Source organism: Lethenteron reissneri, chromosome 12, assembly GCF_015708825.2.
Source record: "Lethenteron reissneri isolate LAM-NWPU_2019-01 chromosome 12, ASM1570882v1, whole genome shotgun sequence".
Classification (NCBI taxonomy): domain Eukaryota; kingdom Metazoa; phylum Chordata; class Hyperoartia; order Petromyzontiformes; family Petromyzontidae; genus Lethenteron; species Lethenteron reissneri.
In genome coordinates this window covers 11,983,993-12,008,616 of record NC_083790.1, presented here as the reverse complement: position 1 = coordinate 12,008,616, position 24,624 = coordinate 11,983,993, and the positions used below count along the sequence as shown (strand labels likewise).

The 24,624-nt window shown below is 47.2% G+C and overlaps 2 protein-coding genes across 6 annotated transcripts in view; one reads left to right on the top strand and one right to left on the bottom strand.

Annotated features, from left to right (window-relative positions):
* Positions 1 to 54: 54 nt before the first annotated feature.
* LOC133341912 (stomatin-like) lies at positions 55 to 12,377 on the bottom strand. 3 transcript variants are annotated; one of them, XM_061550740.1, is made up of 8 exons: positions 12,204 to 12,370; positions 10,144 to 10,223; positions 9,118 to 9,233; positions 7,701 to 7,773; positions 6,228 to 6,310; positions 4,420 to 4,623; positions 2,157 to 2,291; positions 55 to 957 (listed from the first exon to the last, which is right to left on the bottom strand). In XM_061550740.1, exons 3-8 carry the CDS (start codon positions 9,166 to 9,168, stop codon positions 745 to 747), a joined length of 759 nt encoding a protein of 252 aa, XP_061406724.1. In that variant the 5' UTR covers positions 9,169 to 9,233; positions 10,144 to 10,223; positions 12,204 to 12,370; the 3' UTR covers positions 55 to 744. The 3 variants fall into 3 exon arrangements, with proteins under 3 accessions (XP_061406724.1, XP_061406723.1, XP_061406722.1); XM_061550739.1 differs by lacking the exon at positions 10,144 to 10,223 and having other exon boundaries at positions 4,441 to 4,623; positions 12,204 to 12,377; XM_061550738.1 differs by lacking the exon at positions 10,144 to 10,223 and having other exon boundaries at positions 12,204 to 12,374.
* Positions 12,378 to 14,335: 1,958 nt separating this feature from the next.
* IKBKB (inhibitor of nuclear factor kappa B kinase subunit beta) overlaps positions 14,336 to 24,624 on the top strand; it is an 81,934-nt gene continuing 71,645 nt past the window's right edge. Inside the window, exon 1 of one of the 3 annotated variants that reach the window (XM_061550727.1) lies at positions 14,336 to 15,122. The gene's annotated coding sequence lies outside the window, so the exon portion shown is untranslated. The remainder of the gene's footprint in view (positions 15,123 to 24,624) is intronic. The other 2 variants (XM_061550726.1, XM_061550728.1) reach the window with 2 other exon arrangements.

Here is a 24,624-nt window from a genome sequence, read left to right as displayed (position 1 = left end):
GAGGGAAGTAGCCATGAAAACTGAAACCACCTCATTGTCGGCAAATTCTCTTGGGGTTACAATTAGCACGGTGAGCTACGTACGCTGAGAAAAAAGTTCACCATACGTACAATGACTTATGGCCATAGTAAAAGTCCTTTATTGCTTTCACGTTGGCACGTGTGAAAACAAAACATGCACAGATATATTCAGTGAGGATCGATGCTTGCTGAGTGACCAGAGAAATGATACTGAAGCCTCGAGTGAGCAGAGTTAACGCGCTTACGTTTCTTCATTATTAGCCTGCATCAATCCACTGCTGGATGAAGGCACGTGAACTGAATTCAACGTATTGCTCCATCTCCTCGGTGTACGTTTTTCTCGGACGTTTCCATCCCTTAGCAGCCACTTCATTATCATTCTTGACCCTCGTTCATCATCTTTTCTAGCGACACGTTCTGCCCAAGCCCGCTTTATGTCATTAACCTCGGAACAATGTTGATTTTTTTTTGTCGATGATGGAACCTGTAAATACATAGTAGGTGCACAAACGGACTCGGTGCTGAGCCAGTAGCAGCCAGCAGTTGTGTAAATGTAATACAATTAAAGTACATTGGAACTATTATGCATATCGAAGTGGGGGGCAAACTTCACGGATTTAATTTCTAACCAATAACCACCGGGAACTATTCACTCATAGAACACCCCCCCCCCCACCCTTCCCCAGACTTTGTAAAGTGTGGCAGAGTCCCGGCTTGGGAGCCATCAGAGCATGTTGCTGCTACTGTTACTGTTGCTGCGCAGGGCGCTGAGGATGTCTATGGGGATGGGGAAGATGATGGTGGAGTTGCGCTCGGCCGCGATGTTGTTGAGGGTCTGCAAGTAGCGCAGCTGCAAGGCGCCCGACGACTCGCCCAGCACGATGGCCGCCTCCTTGAGGGAACGCGACGCGTTCATTTCCCCCTCCGCCGACACAACCTGCCAGTCCAGGGGAGGCGGGAGATAATAGGTCCGATTTTTTTAGAAATACGAGGTCATGGTCCAGCCCTGTGATTTCTTGGGTCATACCACCGCTTGGTAGAAGCAGCACCACCCTCCCACTGAGTATAATTGACCCATTATTCTACACTGGTTAGACGACTTGTACTGGTAGGAACCTCCTGGTTACACCAGCCCACAGGGGATTATTGTGTCCGTCGTGCATGGAGGGGCTGGGTGGGGAGGGAGAGGCTGGGTGGGGAGGGGCTGGGTGGGGACGGGCTGGGTGGGGAGGGGCTGGGTCGGGAGGGTGGGGTGGGGCTGGGTGGGGAGGGGCTGGTCACCCCGTGGTGCTCTTATAAAACTCAACGTTTAACCTACTCACGCCGGCTTGTGCCCGCCCTCACAGTCGGGCATATTTGCGGAATACACCACGCCGCCGTTGACCCTGGCCATTGACTGAGCAACCCAACGTTCCTACCAGCTCCCTCCGTAGGAATGTGTTAGTGCCCATACTTTACCCCAAACATGCACAACCTGCCGATGAAACTGTGTATATGCATTTAAGCTGCTGGGTGGACGGAGAAAGAGTTAGGATACTTGCCCCATTGTTTCGACTGCTGCGCAAGGAGCTTGAATCGAACAGGCGACCTCTGGATTGGGAGTCTAGTCTGCTAACCATTACAACCACAAAAGTGTCCTGACAATTGAGAAATGGATGGTCCCAGAAATGAAGAGATCAAGCAGACGAGAATGGTGCCCATCTCATACAAGCCGAAAAGAGTCGAAGCAAGACGGCCAAGGCATTTCATAATAAAAGCGGGAAACCAAATTGGAAAAAAGTGATGAACATGGAAGCCCCAAGGTGGCCTAGAAAGAGGTGGTTCAAAGCGGTGAGCCAGGATACGAAGGAATGTTGGAGTGGATGGGGAGATGGCCCAGGACAGGAATGAGTGGAGAAAGAGAAGCAGGATGGCAGCAGACCCCCACATGAGGAGGACAAACGGTGAAGGTGATGAAGCCTAGAGGGCCCCATCGGATTCTAAGAGCATCCAGCATAGACAGCTGCCTACGAAAATAACAGGGTTGTGGTTCACACAGCATTGAGGAGTGGCATGGAACATTGTTCCAGTGGAGAGCCCATTACACCCTTAGCCCACGGGGATGATGTATTGGCTCGCCAAGCCAGGCGGTGTTACCTTGGCGCGCGCCTCACGGATCGCCTCCGCCTCAGCTGCCATGGCTCGCTGCATTTGCGGTGGCAGACGCACGTCCTTGATCTCCACACGCTGCACCTTGATGCCCCAGGGCTCCGTCGCCTCATCTAGACTGGTCTGTGGGGTGCGATAATAAGGGTGACAACCCAGCGCAACTAGTACTACTACCACGTCTGTTTTTTAGGTTGTACAGCATGCCGGACAACACTCGCTACAACACAAAAACACATCGGAGAAGCCATCGCTGTTATAAAAAAAAACAGCACTGGCCACAGTTGGTCCTGGGTCAAGTAAAGTTGCTGCCGTCGCAAACGATAAGTCGATGGGTGGTGACTCATCTCCATTTACGACCCTGAATCAGTGGTGGACATTATACCTTGCTTCTCTACAGCGTGGTGGCTGTTGTCTCCCGCGGAGTGGTACCTACTCTAGCAACCCTGAAGCAATGTAGTTGGAGCTGAGATGACCCCTAACTGGGATTTCAGGAGCGCACCTCAGGATGCATGGCACTCGTGGTTTTAACAGCCGTCTTAAACAGCAACTGTAAAGCCATGAACAATTACATTCAGTAAAAACATGATACACATATCTCGAAGTGTTGCATAGCAATCAATTATTTTAAAATGTTTAAGTCATATTTCCAATAAGAATGTTACATTACGTCAAATTAAGCTAATGATATTTAACAATTGACAGCACAAAACAAAAAAACTCAACACCTGTGTCAATAACGGTGACTTAAAATGTTTATATAATTGGACAAAAATGATAAATTCTTCAACAGAATCACAACCCCTTATTGTGATGAGCCGTAAGATCACTGGGAGACAGCGATTTGTTGCATGTTCACGATTAAGAGTGCTGCATTTCTTTATATGCAGGTGACGTTCAATCTGCCTCCATACTCTCATCTCCATCGGTGACCCTAAGCCAGCGGTGGGAACTCCTGTGCCGAAGGTTTTTCTGAATGCGTTTACATTTCTGCATCCTATTCTGTTTGTGTGCAATTGGGACCGTCAAAGGGGCATAGTCCATGGCCTACTCCTTTAGATCAGCTGGCCATTGTAATAAGAATGGTAATAAGTAACTCGCAGAATTTTCACTTGCCTGAAGGCAGCGACCCGGAGGTGTGGAGCCCAGATCAGAGATCAGCTCAGTTCAGGTTAAATGCATTTTTTTTTAGAAGGCGCTTAAAGGTAGGTAGTAGACTTTCCTGAACTATTTTGACTACTTTTGCCCCTTTTCCCTGCTCGTTTAATTAACATGAACACGGGATGACAGATCCCCAAATGTGAATTCTATTCTTAATGAAATAATGCACTTTAGTTGATCATTTGATGCATCATTAAATGCCTGGTAATTGTAGCACTGTAAATAGACAAATGCACGTGATCTCAGTCGATCTACTGCTGGATGAAGGCCTCCCCACTTTGTCGGTCGTGGGGAATTGTTTGACCATACTTCACCACGCTGGTCATTATGGGTTGGTGAAGAAAGGGGCCCAGGACCCAGTTCAGATATCACTCGCTCCCGATGTCAACCGAGGCTGGGAAGTTACAAGTGAGGTCGTTGGGTGCATAGTGCAGAGTGCTGAGCACAAAAATAACAGCACGGGCACAGCCAAGTGTACATTCCGCGGCCTCTACAATGGGAAAGCAAAGACAGCTGCTGGCCTCCAACCACTGCAATGTGCCATCGCTCTCTGAAGCATCAGGGGGCCAAAGGGGACTGACCGCCACCCCCCCTCCTCCCCTGCCGGCCCCCCACATGGCTAAAGGCTCAGCTCACCTGCCCCCCACCCCACTCCCGCCAAGTTCGTCTAGTCTAACAAAAATGTTGGTTCAGAATTATGACATTGGACATCGCCGCCTCTCCTAATGCGCATGGCCGGCGAGAGCCATGCGTATTAGGACATCTCCAGTGCTCAGCCAGGTGAATTGTTCCAGTAAACAATACATGTTTTACATAGTTGGCCATAACCTTCAGCGTTGAGCATTTGTTTTAACGTTTGCATATCGTTGACTGTGCCATGCGCTCCCAAAGTTGTTGTCACGCCACGGTTCCGAAGGATTGAGCTACAACAAGGAAGGTGGGTGGCAAGGAGGCTACTGGTGGCATCGGTGACTTTCGGAGTGGAAGATGGGAGCCCTCTGTTCAGTGACAAATCACGGCGAATGCCATCAGCGTGGCGAGCGAACATCGATCATCCGTCTCCCCGTGACCTTTGCGGCTTGGAGGCGTGCACCTGCATGCTGCGGGCGATGACCTCTCGCTCCGACACGATGTCGGAGAGGCTGCGGGTGCCCAGCACGTTGCGCAGCGCCGTCTGCGCGAGCAGCCGCGTGGCGCCGTCGGCGTAGACCACGTTGGTGACGGCCGCGGTGGCGTCGTGCACGCGGTAGTAGACCACGGCGTCCACGGCCACCGTCACCGAGTCCCGCGTCAGGATCTGCAACGAGGCGGGCGAGGCCGCCGCCTTGAGGGGGTGGCGACGCTGCGCTGCTCATCTGCGCTACCGCGGGGGCAATCGGAGTGTCTGCCGTGCGGTTTGCGTGGTTGTGGATTCGTGCGCATCGAGGGGCCGTCCATAAATGACGTCCCGCGATTTTGGACGATTTAGGACCCCCCCCTCCCTTCGTTACACGACGTCACAAAAAGTCAGGCCTCCCTCAAATATGACGTCACAAAGCTCTGCCCCCCCCCCCCCCCCCAAAAAATAAAACATGCTTCAAATCGCTTTAAACTATTGTCATTGTAGTGCGTATTTAATTTGGCGCTGCACTCTGATGTTGTAGGAGATAACATTTATTCAAAAGTCGATTTAATTAAGTAGAACGTGTTGTCTATATTTATTTAAAATTGCGCATTTTGATGTGACGTCACATTTCTCAAACCTCCCCCCCCTCGTCACACATCGTCACAAATGTCTGACCCCCCCCCCTAGGTGCGTGACGTCATTTATGGACGGCACCCGAGCCGACGGATGCCCAGGGGCACAAAGGCAAAGATCCCCCACATAGCCTTGACAGACTGTTGGGGCATGTGCTGTTAGCGAACGCCTACGGCACACAAGGGGGTGTGTGGCCAGCACCCCGCCACTTTTGTCTCACCCCGTGGCGACGTTTTTACACACCGCACCAGGTACTCATTTAAGGCTGAGTCGACCTAGGGGAGGCCCAGGACCGGTTCAGTTAATCGTCGCTGGTGTTGGCCTTCACTGAGAATCGAACTCCGGTCGCCAGGTTCGTAGCGCAGCGCGCTAATCGCGACACTACCGCTCCCCACACGCACACGTGCAGCATGCACGTCGTCTAAAGCTGTGGGAAACTTGGAGCCACCTTTTATTCGTGATATATTTCAAGATTCAGATTGCATCGGCAGCGCCAGGCAGTTGATGACGCTGGTTGTAACTATGTACCCAGCGCAACGTCGTCCCCAATTGTTACAAGTGTGTGGATTGCTCAACACACTGATGCTATTGAAGCGGTAAAAACTAGGAACATTGTTTGACGTGAACACTTTCTTAATCGGCTGAAGGAGGGTGTGCGACGCACATTTTACTGATGCGATCTGACTCAAAAATCAACTCTGAATCATATTGGTCGTGAATGCCTGTGTGTTAAAACCACTTTTTAGTTCTGGAAACAGTGTCAGGAAACTGGGTTAGTCACACATAAAGGGAGACTTAAGGCGCCATAGTTTTATTTGGGGCATTAGAGTGGCACCCCACCTAAAGGTTTACTGGCATTAAAAAAAAAATTGTGTTTTTTTAAATTAAAAAACCACGCGAAAAAACTGTTTAAAAGATAGTTTAGCGGAACACAAGTTGAAAATGTAAGTAGTTCTCACGTATTTTAAAAAATCTATCCCGATAGAACCAATTGAATAAGAATTGAGTCAATTTAAAGTATATGTGGGGGCGTGGGGGGGCTTCTTCTCGCCTCTCATTGGTCGGTTCAACTCCCCTCCTCCCATCAAAACGATTTGAGCCGCCAGCCTAGGTGGAAGCCTCCTTGCTGACTCAAGAGAAGCAGAAACCGGGCCGAGCCTCACCTCCTGGGGTGGAACGTCAAACGTGACTGTCCTCATGTCCACCTTCACGAAAGTGTCTATGCAGGGCATCACTAAAAACAAGCCTGGCGCAGGGAGAGGAAATAAATCGGATGCATTTCAATGACAATCCTCGCACAGCATTGTTTAAAAGAGTTTATTCTCGAAGGTGATTGCTTTGTCAGTTATCGCAGCTGAATTTTACTCCTGAACGGTGTGTACAGTATATTATGCAGTGACTTGTGCCAAACCGTTATCCATGTATATTTCAACAGTCCTGGGCTTGCTTTGGTCAAAGTTCAAATAACTAGGGAATCTTACACTCACATTTTGATATTATCGTCGGCGAGATTTCTTCACCTCCCTCCACTGGCTTCTCATCGCCAGCAGGGTCAGCTAGCAGATCACCTGCCTGTGCCACCGCACCTCTACTTTCGGCCGTCCACCGGTCATCTCTCTTCGCTCTCCCATCACTACGTCTCATGGTGGAACTCTCCACAATAGCAGCAGCGGCCCGACTCGCAACCTCTTCCTCCCCCTCCTCTCCCGCTGTCTGCAATGGGGCCATCATCCCATTTCACATTCGCGCCAGCGTTCAATCTGAGCTGGGGCCAGTGCCTGAAGAGTCACGGTCATTTATATCCGTGAAATATTGTGCGCCTAGTATGGCCAAACCAACAGTCGTGTCCAACACATCGTGCGGAGGCCTTCATCCAGCAGTGGAGTGAAAAGGGGATGTAAGCTATGTGTGTTGCCTCTTTGTCATTAAATCTGAAGCGCGCTCGTATAACGTGTCAAAGTGTTTCTCAGTGGAATGACTAAGGCTGATCATGATGATGATTTCCACTGCCAAATACGACTGAGTGAATGTTGTTGCACTACTCAGCCGCTGCTCTAAACTTTTCCACTCTCTGAAGGAGATTTGGAGCCTGATTCATGTGCTAGTGAAATAACAATTTCCTCCATTTCTTGGATGGAAAAAGCGTCCACATTTAAATTTTCCTTCAGATGTGGCTGTTTTATTTTTATTCAAAGAAAAGCCCTTTACGCCAATGCATGGATCGGGCTGTTAGTATCTTGAAGCATATTTAATATTATGGTGATGAAACTGCAACAGGGATTTCACAACCAAATAATATAGGTGAAGTCATCTCCTTTGGGTGGCTATGTAGAAAATGTACGTGTGTATGTTGAACTTCTTTCGCACTGTATGTAGCTAATCGTGCGAATCGGAGGTGCATGGCAAGGGCAAGACATTGATAGAGTCACAGCTGGTATTTAAATAAATCTAAATCTGTAAAATAACCCTTCTCGATACCAACAAAATGCATGTTCGTGCAACGTAGAGCGCCCACGCTGTGCTTTGTTCATGGATCATCCAGGACGAGGCCACGCTGGACGGCGCTGCCACGCGGACCTCACCGTGGCAGGTGCTCGGATTGTCCGACGCGACCGACGATTTCGAGGCAAACAAACCTGGCCCGATGGCTCCTCCAGGCAACAACTTGCCCAGGCGAAAGACCACGGCCCTCTCATACTCCCTCACCACCTGCCGATCGACGAAGAGACGATACAAATCAGTCCAGTCCAGCTTCAAGGTTTGTTAAGCACACGGGGATAAAGCGAATGACTATTCTGTTGATTTGAAGCTTTCGTGACTGCAGGAATCCATACCCTCTGGTTCTTTCGGTAAAGTCACGTAGGTAGAAAAATAATAGATAACGACGTTTCGATCGCAACACAAGCAATCATCATCAGCAAGACAACTTGCTGTGGTTGTCCCACCTGATGACGATTGCTTGTGTTGCAATCGAAACGTCGTGATCTATTATTTTTCTACCTACGTGACTTTACCGAAAGAACCAAAGAGTATGACTATTCAGTTTCACGTGGCAGCAATGTGTTCAGGAGCTAAATGACAATGCCGATGTCTGCTCGCCATGATAGGGCTTCAGGAGAGAGTTTGTGTAGTTTTGCTATTCCTCCTCCGTTGAAGGGGAGCGCAAGCTACAGTGGTTTCCTGTCTGGTCCATACCTTGGGTTGCATGGCCACAGTCGCACTGTGCCTCATGTCTCTAATTGCACATTCATTAAGGACATGTGTGCATCGGCATTCTGATGTTCTGATGCGGTTGATGGTTACATCAGTCTCTTCGATGAATGTCAACGCCAGGAGGTATGGAGCCGTCCATAAATGACGTCACGCGATTTTGGACGATTTTTGACCCCCCTTCCCTTCGTCACACGGCGTCACAAAAAGTCAGACCCCCCCCCTCAAATATGACGTCACAAAGCTCTGCCCCCCCCCCAAACCATATTTCCATTTTGAAAATAAAACATGCTTCAAATCGCTTTAAACTATTGTCATTGCAGTGCGTATTTAATGTGGCGCTGCACTCTGATGTTGTAGGAGTGTTGTTATAACAATTAGTGTTGTTATAACAATTCTAGATTTATTTAAAGTTGCGCATTTTAATGTGACGTCACATTTTTCAAACCCCCCCGCCTCGTCACACATCGTCACAAATGTCTGACCCCCCCCCCCACCCAAGTGCATGGCGTCATTTATGGAAGGCCCCTATTTGGGTCTTGAATGCAAATGCCTATCTTATCTGCACGGTGTAAATGTGTGCACATTGGTAGCTGTGTGCGTGTGACAAGCTATGTGACGCTGAGTGTCTGTGCAAAGTATACAACCTAAAGGCGATGCCACTATCAGGTTGTGCCCACGTTGACGAGCGACTACTATTCTAAGGGCGTTTTGGAGTTTTAATAAAAGACTGTCCTGCTGCTGATCACACATACAATGGGGAAGAAAAACAACACAGACACAAGTGTTCCAACCGAGTTTGTTGGAATTTAAGGATCGCTCATGGATGGATCCGCGACCGACCTTGAGGCAAAACCAGACGGAGAGAGGGAAGGTCAAGATGATGACGACCATGGAGAGAATGCCAAGCAGCTTCTCGCAACATCCTGTCTTCTTCAGCCTCTTGCCATCGCTGTCCCCTGCGCGACACACAGAGCTCATTTGTTCAACGGATCTGCTCATCATTCCCTCGCGTCCACGTCTTCCTCCTTATCCTATTTAATCTACAAAAGGAAAATGCCTCGACTTTCTCTTGACCACTCACGGAGCCCGGTGCTTTTGCTTTACAGCTATTTAATGATTATTTTCATCATGATTGCGAATGTCTGGGTGTGACAGTTGCCATTGGTTGCAGAGGTTGTACGTACAATAATTAGAAATAGTTTACCACAAAGTCGCAGTGCAGTAATGAAAGTTGGTAACGTAATGGCAATGGAGTATGCCGGATATCCAAGTCACGTATCCGCGCCGATCAATGAACGGCCCACACCCAGTGGAGTATTTGTGCATGTTGTGTCATCTTCTTTACATGATTATATCTCTCACTTTTCATACATCGTCTTTTCCTCAGTCGCCAGTGAGTCCCTTAACATCGTAGATCGTCCTTCAAAACATATACCGAGACAGAAGAGTCGTGCTGGATACAGCCACATCTTGCAAATGTGATTAGTAACTTTGATCTTTGACTGTGTATCAATATTTCAACGTTTACTTTCCATTTTATTGAGGGACTGAGTGTTACAGTATCTTGGTGTGGCCTGGGACTGGTTTGTTTTTGTTATTGTTGTTGCCTTGCCCAAGCTTGACAAATGGAACTTATAAAAGTGATTTATTATTGATTTATATTTAGTGACTTGCTTATTTTTTTCTCTGTTTTGCACTACCATCGTTTTTGTAAGTATTGTTTGGCGGTTGTAACTTGTTGACCCGCCCATGCTGGACATCTGTAAAAAAGTGCTCCATAGCTTATCGGATTCCTCCAGTCTAAAGAAAGATTCTGATTCTGAGTCGGATATGCTACGGATTGTGCAATGCTTCAATAGCGAATACCGAATTAGTGCGCTGTGTAAGGCTTGGCTTGCTCCACCATACATCCAGGAGTTGGTTCAGCTACACCAGGCGTCGGCAACCTTTCAAAGAAGAAGAGCCACTTTTTGTTTTTTGTTTTTGACCAAAATAGAGCTGCATCACACGCAGAGCGACTTGTACACACACACAGCAGATATACATACGGCAGATGACAACACACATTCTCACTTAAATAAAATAGATCATGCAATAAACTGCGTCTATTTAAATCTTGACTTAAAGCTTTCGTGACTGCAGGAATTTATATTCTTTGGGTCTTTCGGTAAAGCCGCGTAGATAGAAAACATATAATAAAAATAATAATAACAATATCACGAAGTTTCGATCGCAACATAAGCAATCGTCATCAGGCGAGAGCTGCTGAGGTGCGTCAGCAGCTCTCGTCTGATGACGATTGCGATCGAAACGTCGTGATGTTGTTATTATTTTTATTATCTTTTTCCCCCACCAGATCAGCGTATCGTGCTCCAGGCTTCAAACTTGGGGGTGACCGCCGCTCTTTTGTCTGCACGGCGCCCAGGCTTTGGAATTCCCCTGCCATTCGAGGTCAGAAAATCGCAGTCAATGAAGACTTAAGGTGTCCCGGTTGAAGACCCCAACTAAAAAAGACCTACTCTCTCTTTAATTCTCTATCTTGTCTTCTCAATCCAGTGTTCTTCGCAAATTTTCAGAGGTGGTCACTTTCACCAAGCTTGGTGGTGTTCATTCGGACGCTGTCTTTCCAACAGCCCTGTTCTTCACCTGAGGACGGCTGCTTGCGTTGTGGCCGAAACGTCGTGAGAATTTTGATTATGTTTAGTTTTTATTATTTTATTATTTCCCTTCTACGTGACTTTACCGAAAGAACCAAGAAGAGTGTGAGGGCCGCCACACATTTGAAACCATTGGGGTTTGACAGCACCACGATACCGGGGGGTGTTTTCACGTGTTGTGTATTGTCGGGTCCGCACTAAAGGCCACCATGGGCCACTAGTGACCCGCGGGCCTTGCAATAAAGAGCACCCATATCGTCTATCTCTCCCGAGTTACTTTCCTCTTATTTCACTCCTTTATATAGATGGCGCTCTGAGATCCATTGTTTAAGGGCACCTTATAAATGTAAATCATCATCATTATGAGTGGATATGGTAGTTATTGTCAGGGTCTGATTGAAACTGTGCCGTTGTGAGAATGGCACTCGACGCTTCTCGCCAGGCTTGAGTTACACGCTCTCAGGCTGCCTTTCCAAAAATACACCCAACATTTCTCCCTGCAACAGCAGCAGCAGCAGGACACTTGCGTTTTGCAAAGATAGAACTTGTGAGCGCTCGTTTAAAAAGCAGACCACTACCCAGAAACACATGAACATGTGTGACAAAGTTAACGGTCCACGTTCAAATCATTTCGTATTTGTGGTGGTCTACATTTATAATCATAATACCATCGAAATGTAAGCTTTATTTGCCCCCATTTTAAATTCTGACACGTGTAATATATTCTACACGGGCAGATGATGGCCGAAAGAGACCACCACACGCTGCATTATAACGTGACAACAATTAGACGCGACAGTCCAGCAGCAGGGAATCAAATTATTTGGTGATGCTGCTGCGTTGGCAGATGTATACTTAATAACAACCTCATACTCGTCAAAGACTCTGCTTTAAAATACAACAATTGGCAATGTTTCGGGAAATAGCCCTTCTTCATACTACATCACGTGCTATTGAATACATATTTGGCATAGATTTGGTTTGTTCTTTTAAGGCAGTGTTGTTGACCAGTGTGTTAAGCTGTGAATCAGGTCAGTCAGGTCAACGCACGTTAACATGGTTCTGTAGCGAGTCCATTCTATAAAAAAATATATAATCAAGATACAACATAGGTACAGCATAGAATAATATACATTCAGTCCAGTATGAGACAGCATGCTTCTCTCTTAGCACTTCCAAACACGTTAACTACCGTCGTGCTACAAAGCCACACGAACCACACTGCAGGTGAACTCCGTCTGCTCCTACAGACCGCTCACTTAGCCACACCTGTGATGTTCATGTTGAGATGTTGGCTCGCTCTTATACAATGTACTGGATGGCCCTCCACACTGCTGCTCACGGATCTGAGTTGTACCCACTCTCGATCACTGATCCGGTCAGCTGTAGCCGCTTTATGCGTGCGAGTAACTCTCTCTCTCTATCCAGGGGATTGGCAACAGCTCCGCATACAAGGCAACCCCGACAAACCACCCAGCCCCACAGTCACACACACCCAGCTCCATGTTTGGTGGGGCACACAAAACACCGTCCACGTGGTCATCGCATGGCTTTTGCTGTGGAGTGGTGGCGCGCGCTGTGAATGAACAAACGAACAAGGGACCCTGCGAATTCATGTAAACATATGAATGCACCTCAGATTAGCGCCGTATATCGACGTACGGTGTGAAAGAAGTTCAACATCTATACATACAAGTTCAGATCCTAACATAGCCAACCAATTAACATAAACGTTTCATGTCCACTGGGGCACTTCTTGAGTTCCATTTACAAAGTGTATTGAGTGTGCAAATCGAGGCACTAATTGGGAAGCATGAATGCAGGTGTGCTGTATTTGTGACTTTCCCCTCCCAATTTCAATGTAAAGGGTGTTTCAATTATATACACCTCACTGATTTCGTACGACTTCTCAATGTGTGATTTAATACAGCATTTGGAAAGGGATCGCTCCACATCTTACAGAAAAGTGTTCAATGTGGGAGACATTCATATGCTTTGAAATTACCGTACTGCACTTGCTTTAACAGTCTCTGTCTACTGCTGGTGCACAACAACTTGCAGATCTCTTTATAGGCCTGTGTGTTTAGGTCTAATGAAAACTGAATTGTGGCGTTTTCACGAGTTGACTCAGGTGTCCCTCGCCAAAAACTAATTAAATCAATTAAATTCCATATACGTTATGAAAGAGACTTTGTTGACTTGGTTGTTTGAGTTTATTGATGCTCGTGAATTCAATCAGCAGGATCCAGAACTCACTGTTTCAAATAAATTTTGTTGAACCTGCTGACCAACTCTGACCGATTTCACCAGAGCCCCCCCCCCCCCCCCCACTAGAGGTTCACACCCCAGTGCATGCATCCGAGTGGAGGGCCGTAGGGGCTGTCAACATTATCACTATCAATGGGCAGATAGACCGTAGGTGTCGACTGCACATTTCGTCATGTGTTTCTACTTTCCTCTGTCTTGTGTCAATATGCTCAAGTAGCATATCTGTCAACCCCTTATCAGTGCCTACATTATTACAGACCTTATTGGTCACCCGCGCCCTTATACATATCAACGTTCTTCCTACATTCCATCACACAAACAAATAGACAACATATTCTTGGTTCTTTCGGTAAAGTCACGTAGAAGGGAAATAATAAAATAAAATATAAAACAAAAAAATGAATCACGACGTTTCGACTGCAACACAAGCAATCATCATCATCAGGTGTGAAAACGTCGTGAGAATTTTTATTGTTTTATATTTTTATTATTTCCCTTCTACGTGACTTTACCGAAAGAACCAAGAATATGAATTCCTGCAATCACGAAAGCTTTAAATAAAAAAAGTAGACAACAATTGTTTTGCCCGTATTGAAACGGCTGAACGCCGTATGGACCTGAAAACTAAATTTCCCTGTACAAGAATACGGGGTTAAGCCGTGTGGGTTGACAGGTATGAAGTAGCGGCCACATCTTCCCCGTTGTGCTACATCACCGTTGCACGCACAATCACGAAATTCATCCGAAGCGCGTGCGAGCGCGTGACGTCATACGCCCGCACGCGCATGCGCGCTGCGAAAACGAAACCCCACGCGCTCTCAAAGCGGAAGTTCAATTCCTTAGCACGCATAGGCGGGGGGTGGGGGGGAATGGAGGAACGGAGCGGTGCTTCCCATTGGTCCACGCGCGGGAGGGTGGGGGTGAGGGGAGGGGGTGAGCGGAGCGACGCTTCCCATTGGCCGAGCGGCGAGCGCACCAATCGGGTTGGGGCGTCGCGCGCGCTCTGGCCAATGGGCGCGCGGGGCGAGCGCCCCCCCGCGGGGGCTACCGCGAGCCTCTTGGCGGCGGCTCCCACTTCCGCGTGCGCGGGACCCCCCCCCCCCCACTCTGAATTGGCCGTGCACGACACCCCCCAGTGTCGCTCTCTCCCAGTACTCCCAGTGTCGCTCTCTCAGCTCTCCTCCTCTCCCCAGTGTCTCTCTCCAGTGTCTCCCCAATCCCTCTCCCCAATCCCCTCCCCAGCCTCACTCTCCCCAATCCCCCTTCCCAAGTGTCTCTCTCCCATCACTCCCCAGTGTCTCTCTCCAGTGTCTCCCCAATCCCTCTCCCCAGTGTCTCTCCCACCTCTCCCCAATCCTCCTCCCCAGCGGCACTCTCCCCAAGCCCCTTCCCCAGTGTCCCTCTCCCATCACTCCCCAGTGTCTCTCCCCAATCCCCCTCCCCAGTGTCTCTCTCCCCAGTGTCTCTCTCCCATCACTCCCCAGTGTCTCTCCCCAATCCCCCTCCCCAGTGTCTCTCTCCCATCACTCCGCACAGTGTCTCTCCCCAATCCCCCTCCCCAGTGTCTCTCTCCCCAGTGTCTCTCTCCCATCACTCCCCAGTGTCTCTCCCCAATCCCCCTCCCCAGTGTCTCTCTCCCCAGTGTCTCTCTCCCCAGTGTCTCTCCCCAATCCCCCTCCCCAGTGTCTCTCTCCCATCACTCCGCACAGTGTCTCTCCCCAATCCCCCTCCCCAGTGTCTCTCTCCCCAGTGTCTCTCTCCCATCACTCCCCAGTGTCTCCCCAGTGTGTCTCTCCCAGCTCTCCCCAATCTCGGGTCGATATTTCCCGGAACGCCACGTGACTCGGCTTGGTGGGCTTTGGCTGGGCCGGCTTGCGGAGTGCGGATTAGCGACGCAAGGCACTGCTACGAGAGTACAAGGTACGGCTTGTCCATCATCACAATAATGCCCTGTCACCACATCTGTACCCCATGTCGCCACAACACTGCCGCAGTGTCATGAAGACAGAATGAAAAGGCGGGTGGACGCGGCGCGGGCTGAAAGAATGACCGGAACAGCGTCCGCACAGTTCCTACAGAATGTCATCACTGCCTCTGTGCCAGTGAAGAGTTTAAACACCTCTCGAACGCGAGAGGCGAAACAACGGCACACTGCTAGCGGCCACGCCGTTTGCCATTTTGCTGTCGCCACTGTCGCCCTTTGAATCGCGCCGCTCGTGTTCTGTTTGGGTCTCGTCGAGAGGAGGGCCGCGGATCGCGAGGGCCGCGGTGGGGTTCTGGACGTGTGGGTGGTCTCGGTCCCCCCCCCCCCCCGGGGCAACAAGGAGGAGAAGTTCCCGCGCGCGTCTCGGGGTTCGTCATTCACGTGGCGTCGGTCCCGTGGTGGTGGTGGGTGTCGTGGGGAGCGGTGGCGCAGTGGTTAGCGCGCTGCGCTGCGAACCCAAAGTTGTCAAGCCATGCGGTTCACCTGCAGTCTTGTACAGGGAAATTGAGTTGTCAGGTCCATATGGCGTACAGCCGCTTCAAAACGGGCAAAAAATTAGATTTTTGTCTATTTGTGTTTCTCCCCTATGATGGGATTTTGTAGGATAAACGTTGAGATTTTTAAGGGGCAGGGGGTGACCAATACGGTCTGAATTTGTAATAAGGTAGGGCACTGATAATTGTTTTTTTACCCTTCTATCTGGCAACAAAACTGACACCTTTTTACAAGGAGTCATGTTTGCATAGACCGCAATACCTGCAGTCATAATACAAACAAAAGACATAACTCTGACAATGTGCACTGTCCTTGAAGTTGATTGGTCCACACCCGAGACAGCTTTCCTTAGAGCCTAGTCTCACATGGGTTGGACCAGATGACGCCAAAAGGCGCACAACTCAAAGACAATGCACCATCAGAGTATGAGAGCTCGGGGTAAGCATCTATACTATGGGAACCTCATTTGCCAGTAAAAATATGATAATTGGTTCTTTACCCTTCTATCTGGCAACAAAACTGACACCTTTTTACAAGGAGTCATGTTTGCATAGACCGCAATACCTGCAGTCATAATACAAACAAAGAACATAACTCTGATAATGTGCACTGTCCTTAAAGTTGATTGGTCCACACCCGAGACAGCTTTCCTTTGAGCCTAGTCTCATATGGGTTGGACCAGATGACGCCAAAAGGCGCACAACTCAAAGACAATGCACCATCAGAGTATGAGAGCTCGGGGCAAGCATCTACACTATGGGAACCTCATTTGCCAGAAAACATATGATAATTGTTTTTTTTTGTTGCCAGATAGAAGGGTAAAAAACCAATTATCATATTTTTACTGGCAAATGAGGTTCCCATAAGGTAGGGCACTGATAAGGGGTTGACAAGGATGCTATATACTGCTATACACTACACTATACACCACAACCATACCATACCTGTCAACCCGTACGGTTTAGCCGTAGTCTTGTACAGGCAAATTGAGTTTGCAGGTCCATACGGCGTACAGCCGCTTCAGTACGTGCACAATGCTTTGTTTATTTCTTTGTGTTTCTCTCTTGTGATGGGACTTTGTAGGATAAACGTTGAGATTTATAAGGGCACGGTGTGACGAATACGATCCGAATTGGTCTGCCATGAGGTAGGGCACTGATGAGGGCTTGACAGGTGTGTGCGGAACCTGCCCACCCGAGTTCGATTACCGCTCACGCTCAACCACCGCTTACGATGATCTGAACGAATTTTGTGCCTCCCCCTTGGTCGACTCGGCCTCAAATGGGTGCCTGAGTGCTCTGTGTAAACCTCGACACTTGGGAGAGAAATGCGTCCGTGCTTGTGGTGCTTGCCACCCCACACACCTCTCGTGTGCCGTGCCGACCCTTCGTAGGTGCTACTCACTAACAGCACTTGCCCCGGCAGGCTATCAAGGCCATCGGAGGGATTTTGTCTTTGGTGGTGGTGGTGGCTTGTGACCACATGGCGTCGAAGCCACCCGATTTCGTCAGTCTCTATGCGTCTCCGAATCTCTGTATGTCTCGAGCTTTACGGTCCATATGATGAGTTGCATGGCCACAATCGCACTCCTGTGGTTTGTATTTTCATTTCAGAAGGAGACGTGTGAATGGGCCTGTTGATGTTCTTGAATGGTCTCGAATTAGAGGGGTTATTCTGGACGTCCGCGTTGTGCCACTTTGTTTGGCCGTGTTCTCCTGGCTCTGGGTGAGATTCTAGGATAGTGGCAGGGTGACCCCAGTAAGGGGGATGGCTGCTTGAGTCAGCTGCGAGGAACGTGGTTGAGGTCTTGGTTGATGGACACGTTATATCTGGCTAGAAAACGTCTAAACTCCATTGCGATTTTTGCAGTGAGTGGCGATGTTGCAATGTGTCATCCCAATTGAGTAATTTGTGGGTACTGTGCTTTAATTGGTGCTTGGAGATGATGCTTGTGTGGGGTTGACCATCATGTGTTGAAGGTATGTTGTTATAGGGCTGCACTGTGGGCACACGAGGGCAGTGCAGCAAAATACATTGTTATCCTGTTGAGGCTCACTGTGCACATCTCGTTTTATTAAGATTAATCTGTCTGGTGATTGACTCCGAATCACTACAGATACTCATCAATGTTACCACTGCAGTCAAGGTGGTTGCGTTTAGAAACCGCGTGCCTTTGCGTGTGCCTACATATTCTCAGGTGACGTCGATTCGCTTGGTCGCTGTGTGGTCCGGCTGTCTCGCTTCAGCATGGAACGTGTCTCCTCTTTTCCGACTCAACTCAGACTTTGGAACCTCCGTCATCTGCCTTTCCAACTTGACATTACCAAATTCACCTTAGAATGGTTGGCATCCCTCAATCTCAAACTGTTATCATTGTTTCTGCACATTATTAGTTATAGCCTCTGATTTTAGTTGTGATTTCTGCTCATGAAGTTTAACAAACCAAAAATGTTTTTGTTTCCGGCTGTAACCACTAATATTAGCCCCTAAACTTTAGTCCTGTCTCTCCCTCATCAATCATTCCTAATGTCAACAGTCAACCTCTTCCTCCAGTATTCCTAATTTTAACTTATCAGAGTAATGCCGCCCGCAAATTTTAGCCCCTCTCCCCACCATTAACAATGCAGCAGTGAGGGCTCTCATCATCAGGTCAGTTCACAGCGATGTGTTTTAATGGAACTCAACTGTTACCACATACCAATAGAACTCGAGGCACGGTTATCGCATCTTGACAAGTTTGAGGATGTTGATCATGAAGGCAATTTGCTGAATGTCAAGTTTAGATTTGCCTGTGGACACATAATCCAGCAGTCAATGTGTAACAATAAACATCCATCCTATATGCAGAAAAGCTTCACTGTAACTGTTTCAAAAGGGTCATGAATTGAAATGCTGAGCCAATTACTTTATTTTAAGGAGTGTTTTGCATGAGGGATAATTTAGGCAAAACCAGCAATGATCAGGAATCAATTTCACGTTCTGTCATCTTCTGACGGTCATCATCGTGCAGCGCATGATGACGTCCACGTGATCCACCATTGCTGTTGCTTGGAAAACACTGAATTAGCAGGCAGGCGTGCACCGTCATGCCCAGAACTTACATCTCTCACAGGATCACACACTGTGCCTTCTGCCCTTTGACAATGTCAGAATCAGAATATTTATTCTGAAGGAATCCGATGAGCTATAAGGCTTTTTTCACATATGTCCAGTCGGAGCGGGTCGGAATGTTATAACACTAAACAAGACAAAAACACGATAGGAGTGCAAAGTATAGGACAGGTAAATCAAGCACTTAAAAAATCTACAAACGTCACATTTGAACGTTTGTTGACAATTCCACAATAGGAACGGAATACTGTATGTATGATACATTTTCTGGTGTCAATGCTGGCATTTTGGCCCCCCTTTATAAGACGCGTAATTAATCTCAATCGGCTCTAGCCTAGTTGGATACGCAATGTTGGTTGATTAAAGTTTAAGCATCAGTACAGTACGGTGTTCTTTATTGCAAGGCCCGCAGGCCACTGGTGGCCCCTTGTTGCCTTTAATTCGGCCCCTGTCGTGCGGCCCCCAACAAGACACAAATGTGAAAACATCCTCCGTCATTATCGTGCTGTGAAACCCCAATGGTTTAAAATGTGTGGTAGCCCTCACACTGATGATGTCTTATCAGCGAAATTGCCCCCCCCCCTGAAAATGTGTTGAAGAACATTGGTTTAGTGCAAGGAGATGTCACCTCTCAAAGTGGAATCATTTCATGCAGCAAATGTGCTATGTTTTTGTCCAGAGCTCACAAAACTGAATCGTGTTCTTGCTGTGTGTCTCTATCATTGGTGAGACACTGATCGCCCCCAGTCGTGGAACTCCATAACGTGGACATTTTTAACTCCTGCCGAAAAACACATCTGTTTATAGCACATTCTAATTGGCCTTGTTCCTCTCTGGTTCTTATTTTGCTGCCTGGTTCTTGTTATCGTTGTCCTCTTCACTCATGGTGCCTTGAGATTTTGCTAATTATTATTGTGATTGCATTGGCTCTTTTTTAAATTCAAAGAGCTCAAGTTTGTGTTCATTTTTCCTGGTCATAAATCATCGGGGAGACTATCTATGTTGAACTTCTTTCGCACCATGCTAATCGATACAGACTGTCCCTACATTGTTGTTCTATACTTGTTTAAAATTGTAACGTACCCACTTGTGCAAGTAGTTCCTCTTGTGCTATGTTATGTAACTAAATATGCACAACGTAGCCTTTTTGCAAGTTGATTGAACAATTTTCATGTTTTGTATGTATCTTGCATCCAAAGAAATACAGACAATAAAACAATAGTTCCATTCGGGGGCACTTATATTTGTTTACGGGCTAATGTGATGTGCGAACAAATGTGCTCCATTAATGTTTCACAATTTGATGTATTAAGCCATTCACGCTATTCTAATAGTGAAATAATCATGATCTGGGTGTTTTCAGTGATGGTAAAATAAGGTCTGCAATATTATTAACCTGCAGCATTATAGTTACCTTCCATGGATTATAGAGTACTGCATTTTGGATAATAAGCAATTTGGGGGAAATAAACCAGATTATAGATTCTCACAGGCCCTTTGGATTACACCCGTTGGGTTGCACTCCCTCGTCGAGGAGGCCGCTCTCCTTTTCTACAGTTACATGCTAATTTCTCACATTAACATCATGCTAATCTCTCACATTAACATAGCCACTTCCGTACCCTCTAATTTCTCACATTAACATCAGGCTAATTTCTCACATTAACATAGCCACTTCCGTGCCCTCTAATTTCTCACATTAACATCATGCTAATCTCTCACATTAACATAGCCACTTCTGTGTCCTCGTCGAGGAGGCCGCTTTCCTTCTTTTCTACAGGTACATTCTAATTTCTCACATTAACATCACTAGCCCCGGCCACTTCTTTTTGACGCTTGGGCTACATCCATTTAAAACCTTTTAAAACAGTCTGCCTCAGCAGCAGACCATGCTTTCCCACCTGATGACGGATGCTTGTGTTGCGCCCGAAACGTCGTGATTTGTTTTATACCTACGTGACTTTACCGAAAGAACCAAAGGGTATATATTATAGATGCGGAGTCCAATCTTCGATGGAAGGAAAGTAGAAAGCAGAGTTTTGCCGAATTTTTTTTATAGAATTCTCAGCTTCAGCAAGTTTGGCCATTGACCTGGTGACCACGCGAAATAAGGTGGCTCGAACAAATGGCGTGCGTTGCACCTTCGTGCACGTGAATTATCCGTCGTGTCGGTAAAACGACGGCAGTGGTGGAATGCACCAAGAATCGGTTCCCATTATGAAAAACCCGTCGCGTTACTCGCTGAGAGGGAAACTGACGGATACACTATGACAGGTCCCGTGGTGCCCATTGCACAAGTGCTTCTCAGAAGTGTGCTCTTGAGACTGAAGGGACGAACTTCCAGTCGAGAGTCGTATTTGTATGATGACAGACCTGATGAAATATATTTTGGGAAGGAAGATTTAAATTGCTTAACAACTCGATCGTAAGCGCTACACGGCCGTTTTTTGTGTAACTTCGGGCACCTTGAATCAAAGGCCGCTGCACTGTGCAAGGTAAACATTTTGAATATATGTTTGTCATGCGTGAGCTGGGTGGTCAGGCTGATTGTTGTCCCTGTTCCACTTGCAATGTTGCTGTTACGTCCTACTAAACACCAGGGGATTTCTCTGTCAATTGGCGATTCAGGACCTTGTGACACATTGTAGGCGTACGCCAATATGGGACTTCTTGGGTGTTTAACTTTGCGCACACACGCACGACTATGTTAGGGACGTGAGTTGACATCTGTGCGCTCTTGCGTTCTTACGCGAGAAAGGCAAGTAGTGCTCGTACACAACAATGTTAATATTCATATTCTTTGGGTCTTTCGGTAAAGCCACGTAGATAGAAAAAATAACAAAAAAGAGAATCACGTTTCGATCGCAACACAAGCAATCGTCTTCAGGTGAAAAAGAGGAGAAAATCTGCTGAGGCAGGCTGTTTATAAAGGTTTAGCGATGTCATGAGCTCGCATTGGCCATTGTGGTGAAGTATGGTCAAACAGCCCCCATTGCTGGAGTGACGTCATGAGGCCTTTATTGAGTTGTGAAGTGACAAATGGCTGTTAATTCATCTTCATGTGGTAATTAAACATACTTTGTAGAAGTATTTTGTTGCAAATCTTGTCGTAAAACTTTATAGGTATGGGCCCTGGTATTGCTGATCTGGTAATTTTTGTAATGTTTGGTTCAGGGGTTGCAGTTTGAAATGAAAAAAATGTGTAATGTTCTTGGGCACATGGATGCACTTTATGGGAATAGAAATCTCTAGCCCAGTGGTGGCCAACTGGCGTCTCACGAACCACATGCGTCTCTTTAACACACCACATGTGTCTCTTTAACACACCACATGCGTCTCTTTAACACACCACATGCGTCTCTTTAACACACCACTTGTGTCTCTTTAACACACCACACGCGTCTCTTTAACACACCACATGTGTCTCTTTAACACACCACATGTGTCTCTTTAACACACCACATGCGTCTCTTTAACACACCACATGTGTCTCTATGACCCACCACACGCGTCTCTTTAACACGCCACATGCAGCTCTTTAACCATCACACGAGTCTCTATGACACACCACATGCGTCTCTTTAACACGCCACATGCAGCTCTTTAACACACCACACGCGTCTCTTTAACCATCACACGAGTCTCTTTAACACACCACATGTGACTCTTTCGAAGGGGCATAACGTAGAACGTACTATCACGGTAGCAAAGAATAATGAATGTCTCCCATGCCGTGCCGAAAACTGTCAATATATACATACATATGTATATATACACACACATATACACACACATATACATACACATATACACACACACATACACACATATATATACATACACACACACATATACACACACATATACACACACATATGTACATATACACTTGGCTCTTTGCAGAACTCACGGGGTACCTTTTGGCTCTGGGTCTGTTACAGGTTGGCCACCCGGCTCGAGTCTTTTTGCTCCTTTAAAATGTCTCCTTACTAATTGTAAATACAACTGTCTGTGCAGTTGTCTGTCCTTTGGCTAAAATAATGATAATCACTCCGACATTGACTGTGTAAACTGTTTTCAAAGAGCAGGCACGTCAGCAGTGAGTGGGCGTTATGACAGGTGCTGTGACGGGAGGTGACGTGTTACGTTATGGTCAGGGCTCGACATGAACACAGCAGTGTTGCTCTCTTGCCTTTTAAGTATGGATGCGGGCGGAGGGTGCTTGGAATTGTGGAGAAGGAAGTTAGCATAAGTTACTCGGAAAGTTGGAACAAAAACGTGACAAAGCATGGGGATCGGAAGGCGGGGGTTGAAATTGGTGGGGCATGCATGTAGGATCGAGGAGGACCGGTTTCTGAGATTGTTTGTATGTTGAACTTATTTCGCACCGTACATAGCCAACAATGCTAATCAGCGGTGCGGGGGAAGGACAACAAACTAAACACATTGTATCCATAATAGAGGTTGTCTTGGTTTGGATCGCGTAAATATATAAATGTGTCGTGAAACCCGCCACCACCAGCACACCAGTTGTGTGTTGGAGAGTAAACCCACAGCAACATTTACACTTTGAGTACTGTGAGGTTTCGTCGGTAATTACAACCGGCCTCATTGTAGTGGCACTCAGGTGTCAGTGGCCCAAGAGGAAGACCCAAACCAGATGCTGTCGTTAGTTTGCGTATTCCCTCCCTGTGCCGTAATCAAACTTACACGCAGATAAATACCGTATATAAATAGCTGCTGCCGATGGTCCTCTGGTCTGTGGTTGTCCTTTGCAGAAGAGCTGCTTAGCTCAGTGGGCCTCACCAGCTGAAATGAAGTATTGAGTCTGAGAAGGGGGGTGGACGGGTGTAAGAATGAACACACCGTGGAGTTGGCATCGCAATGTGCACCGGCTGCAGGGATCTGGCAGAAGGAAGGAAGCGATGGTGAGGTGTAGCGGCATTGGCTGTGGTGACCGCTTGGGCTTTCACGAGTGATGGCGTTTATTTATTCTCTTGGGTTTTATTTATGGACACGAACATCAGCCCAAATAACTGTAATCAAACTTACACGCAGATAAATACCGTATATAAATAGCTCATTTTGTTGAGTTCTCCTGATCCAGGTCTCTGCAAATGAGAACTGAGGTTGGCTTGGCCTGGATTCAGTTTGTAAAATTATACCAGAAATTGAGCTTCTACTGTGCATTATGTCAGTTGTATAAGTGTCAGTGGCACATGCCTGTACTCCAGTGCCTTGGATGGCAGGTGCATAGGGCAGGTGAATATTTTCCAAATGTGTTTGACACTCTCAACCTGCTGGGCTGAGATGGCAGGAGACAGCAGCAGAATGGTTTTCTGGCCTCTTTGTGTGTAGTTTTGACTGTTATTGTGGGCAGTGGTGGTTCCTGCAAAATCTCTCAGGGGGGGCAAATGTCTGGATGATTGATAAGGATAAGGTCCACCCATGCAATGGATAAATTAACAGCTTAAGCATGTAAAGACAACTTCACTTCTTTAATATTAATGAAAAATAAAGTGACTCTTACAATACATCTTGTTTGTTTCTATACTCACTATTAAAACAAACCACTCAAGTTTATTTTATTAAAGATTCCACTAGGTGGCAACAAATTATATTGTTGGATGAAACGTGCTTACGTATGATGACGTAAGCACGTATGATGACGTAAGCACGTTAGTGCGAGCCCTCCCGGAAGCCATAGAGAATGCATTGCAGCGCCCCCGTTCGAAAAAAAAAACATCTTTGAATGTAAGTCTATGGGACCACTCGGGGCGATTCTCAGCTGGAGGGAAATCGCCCAAAAAGAGGCGGTACTCCACAGAACGT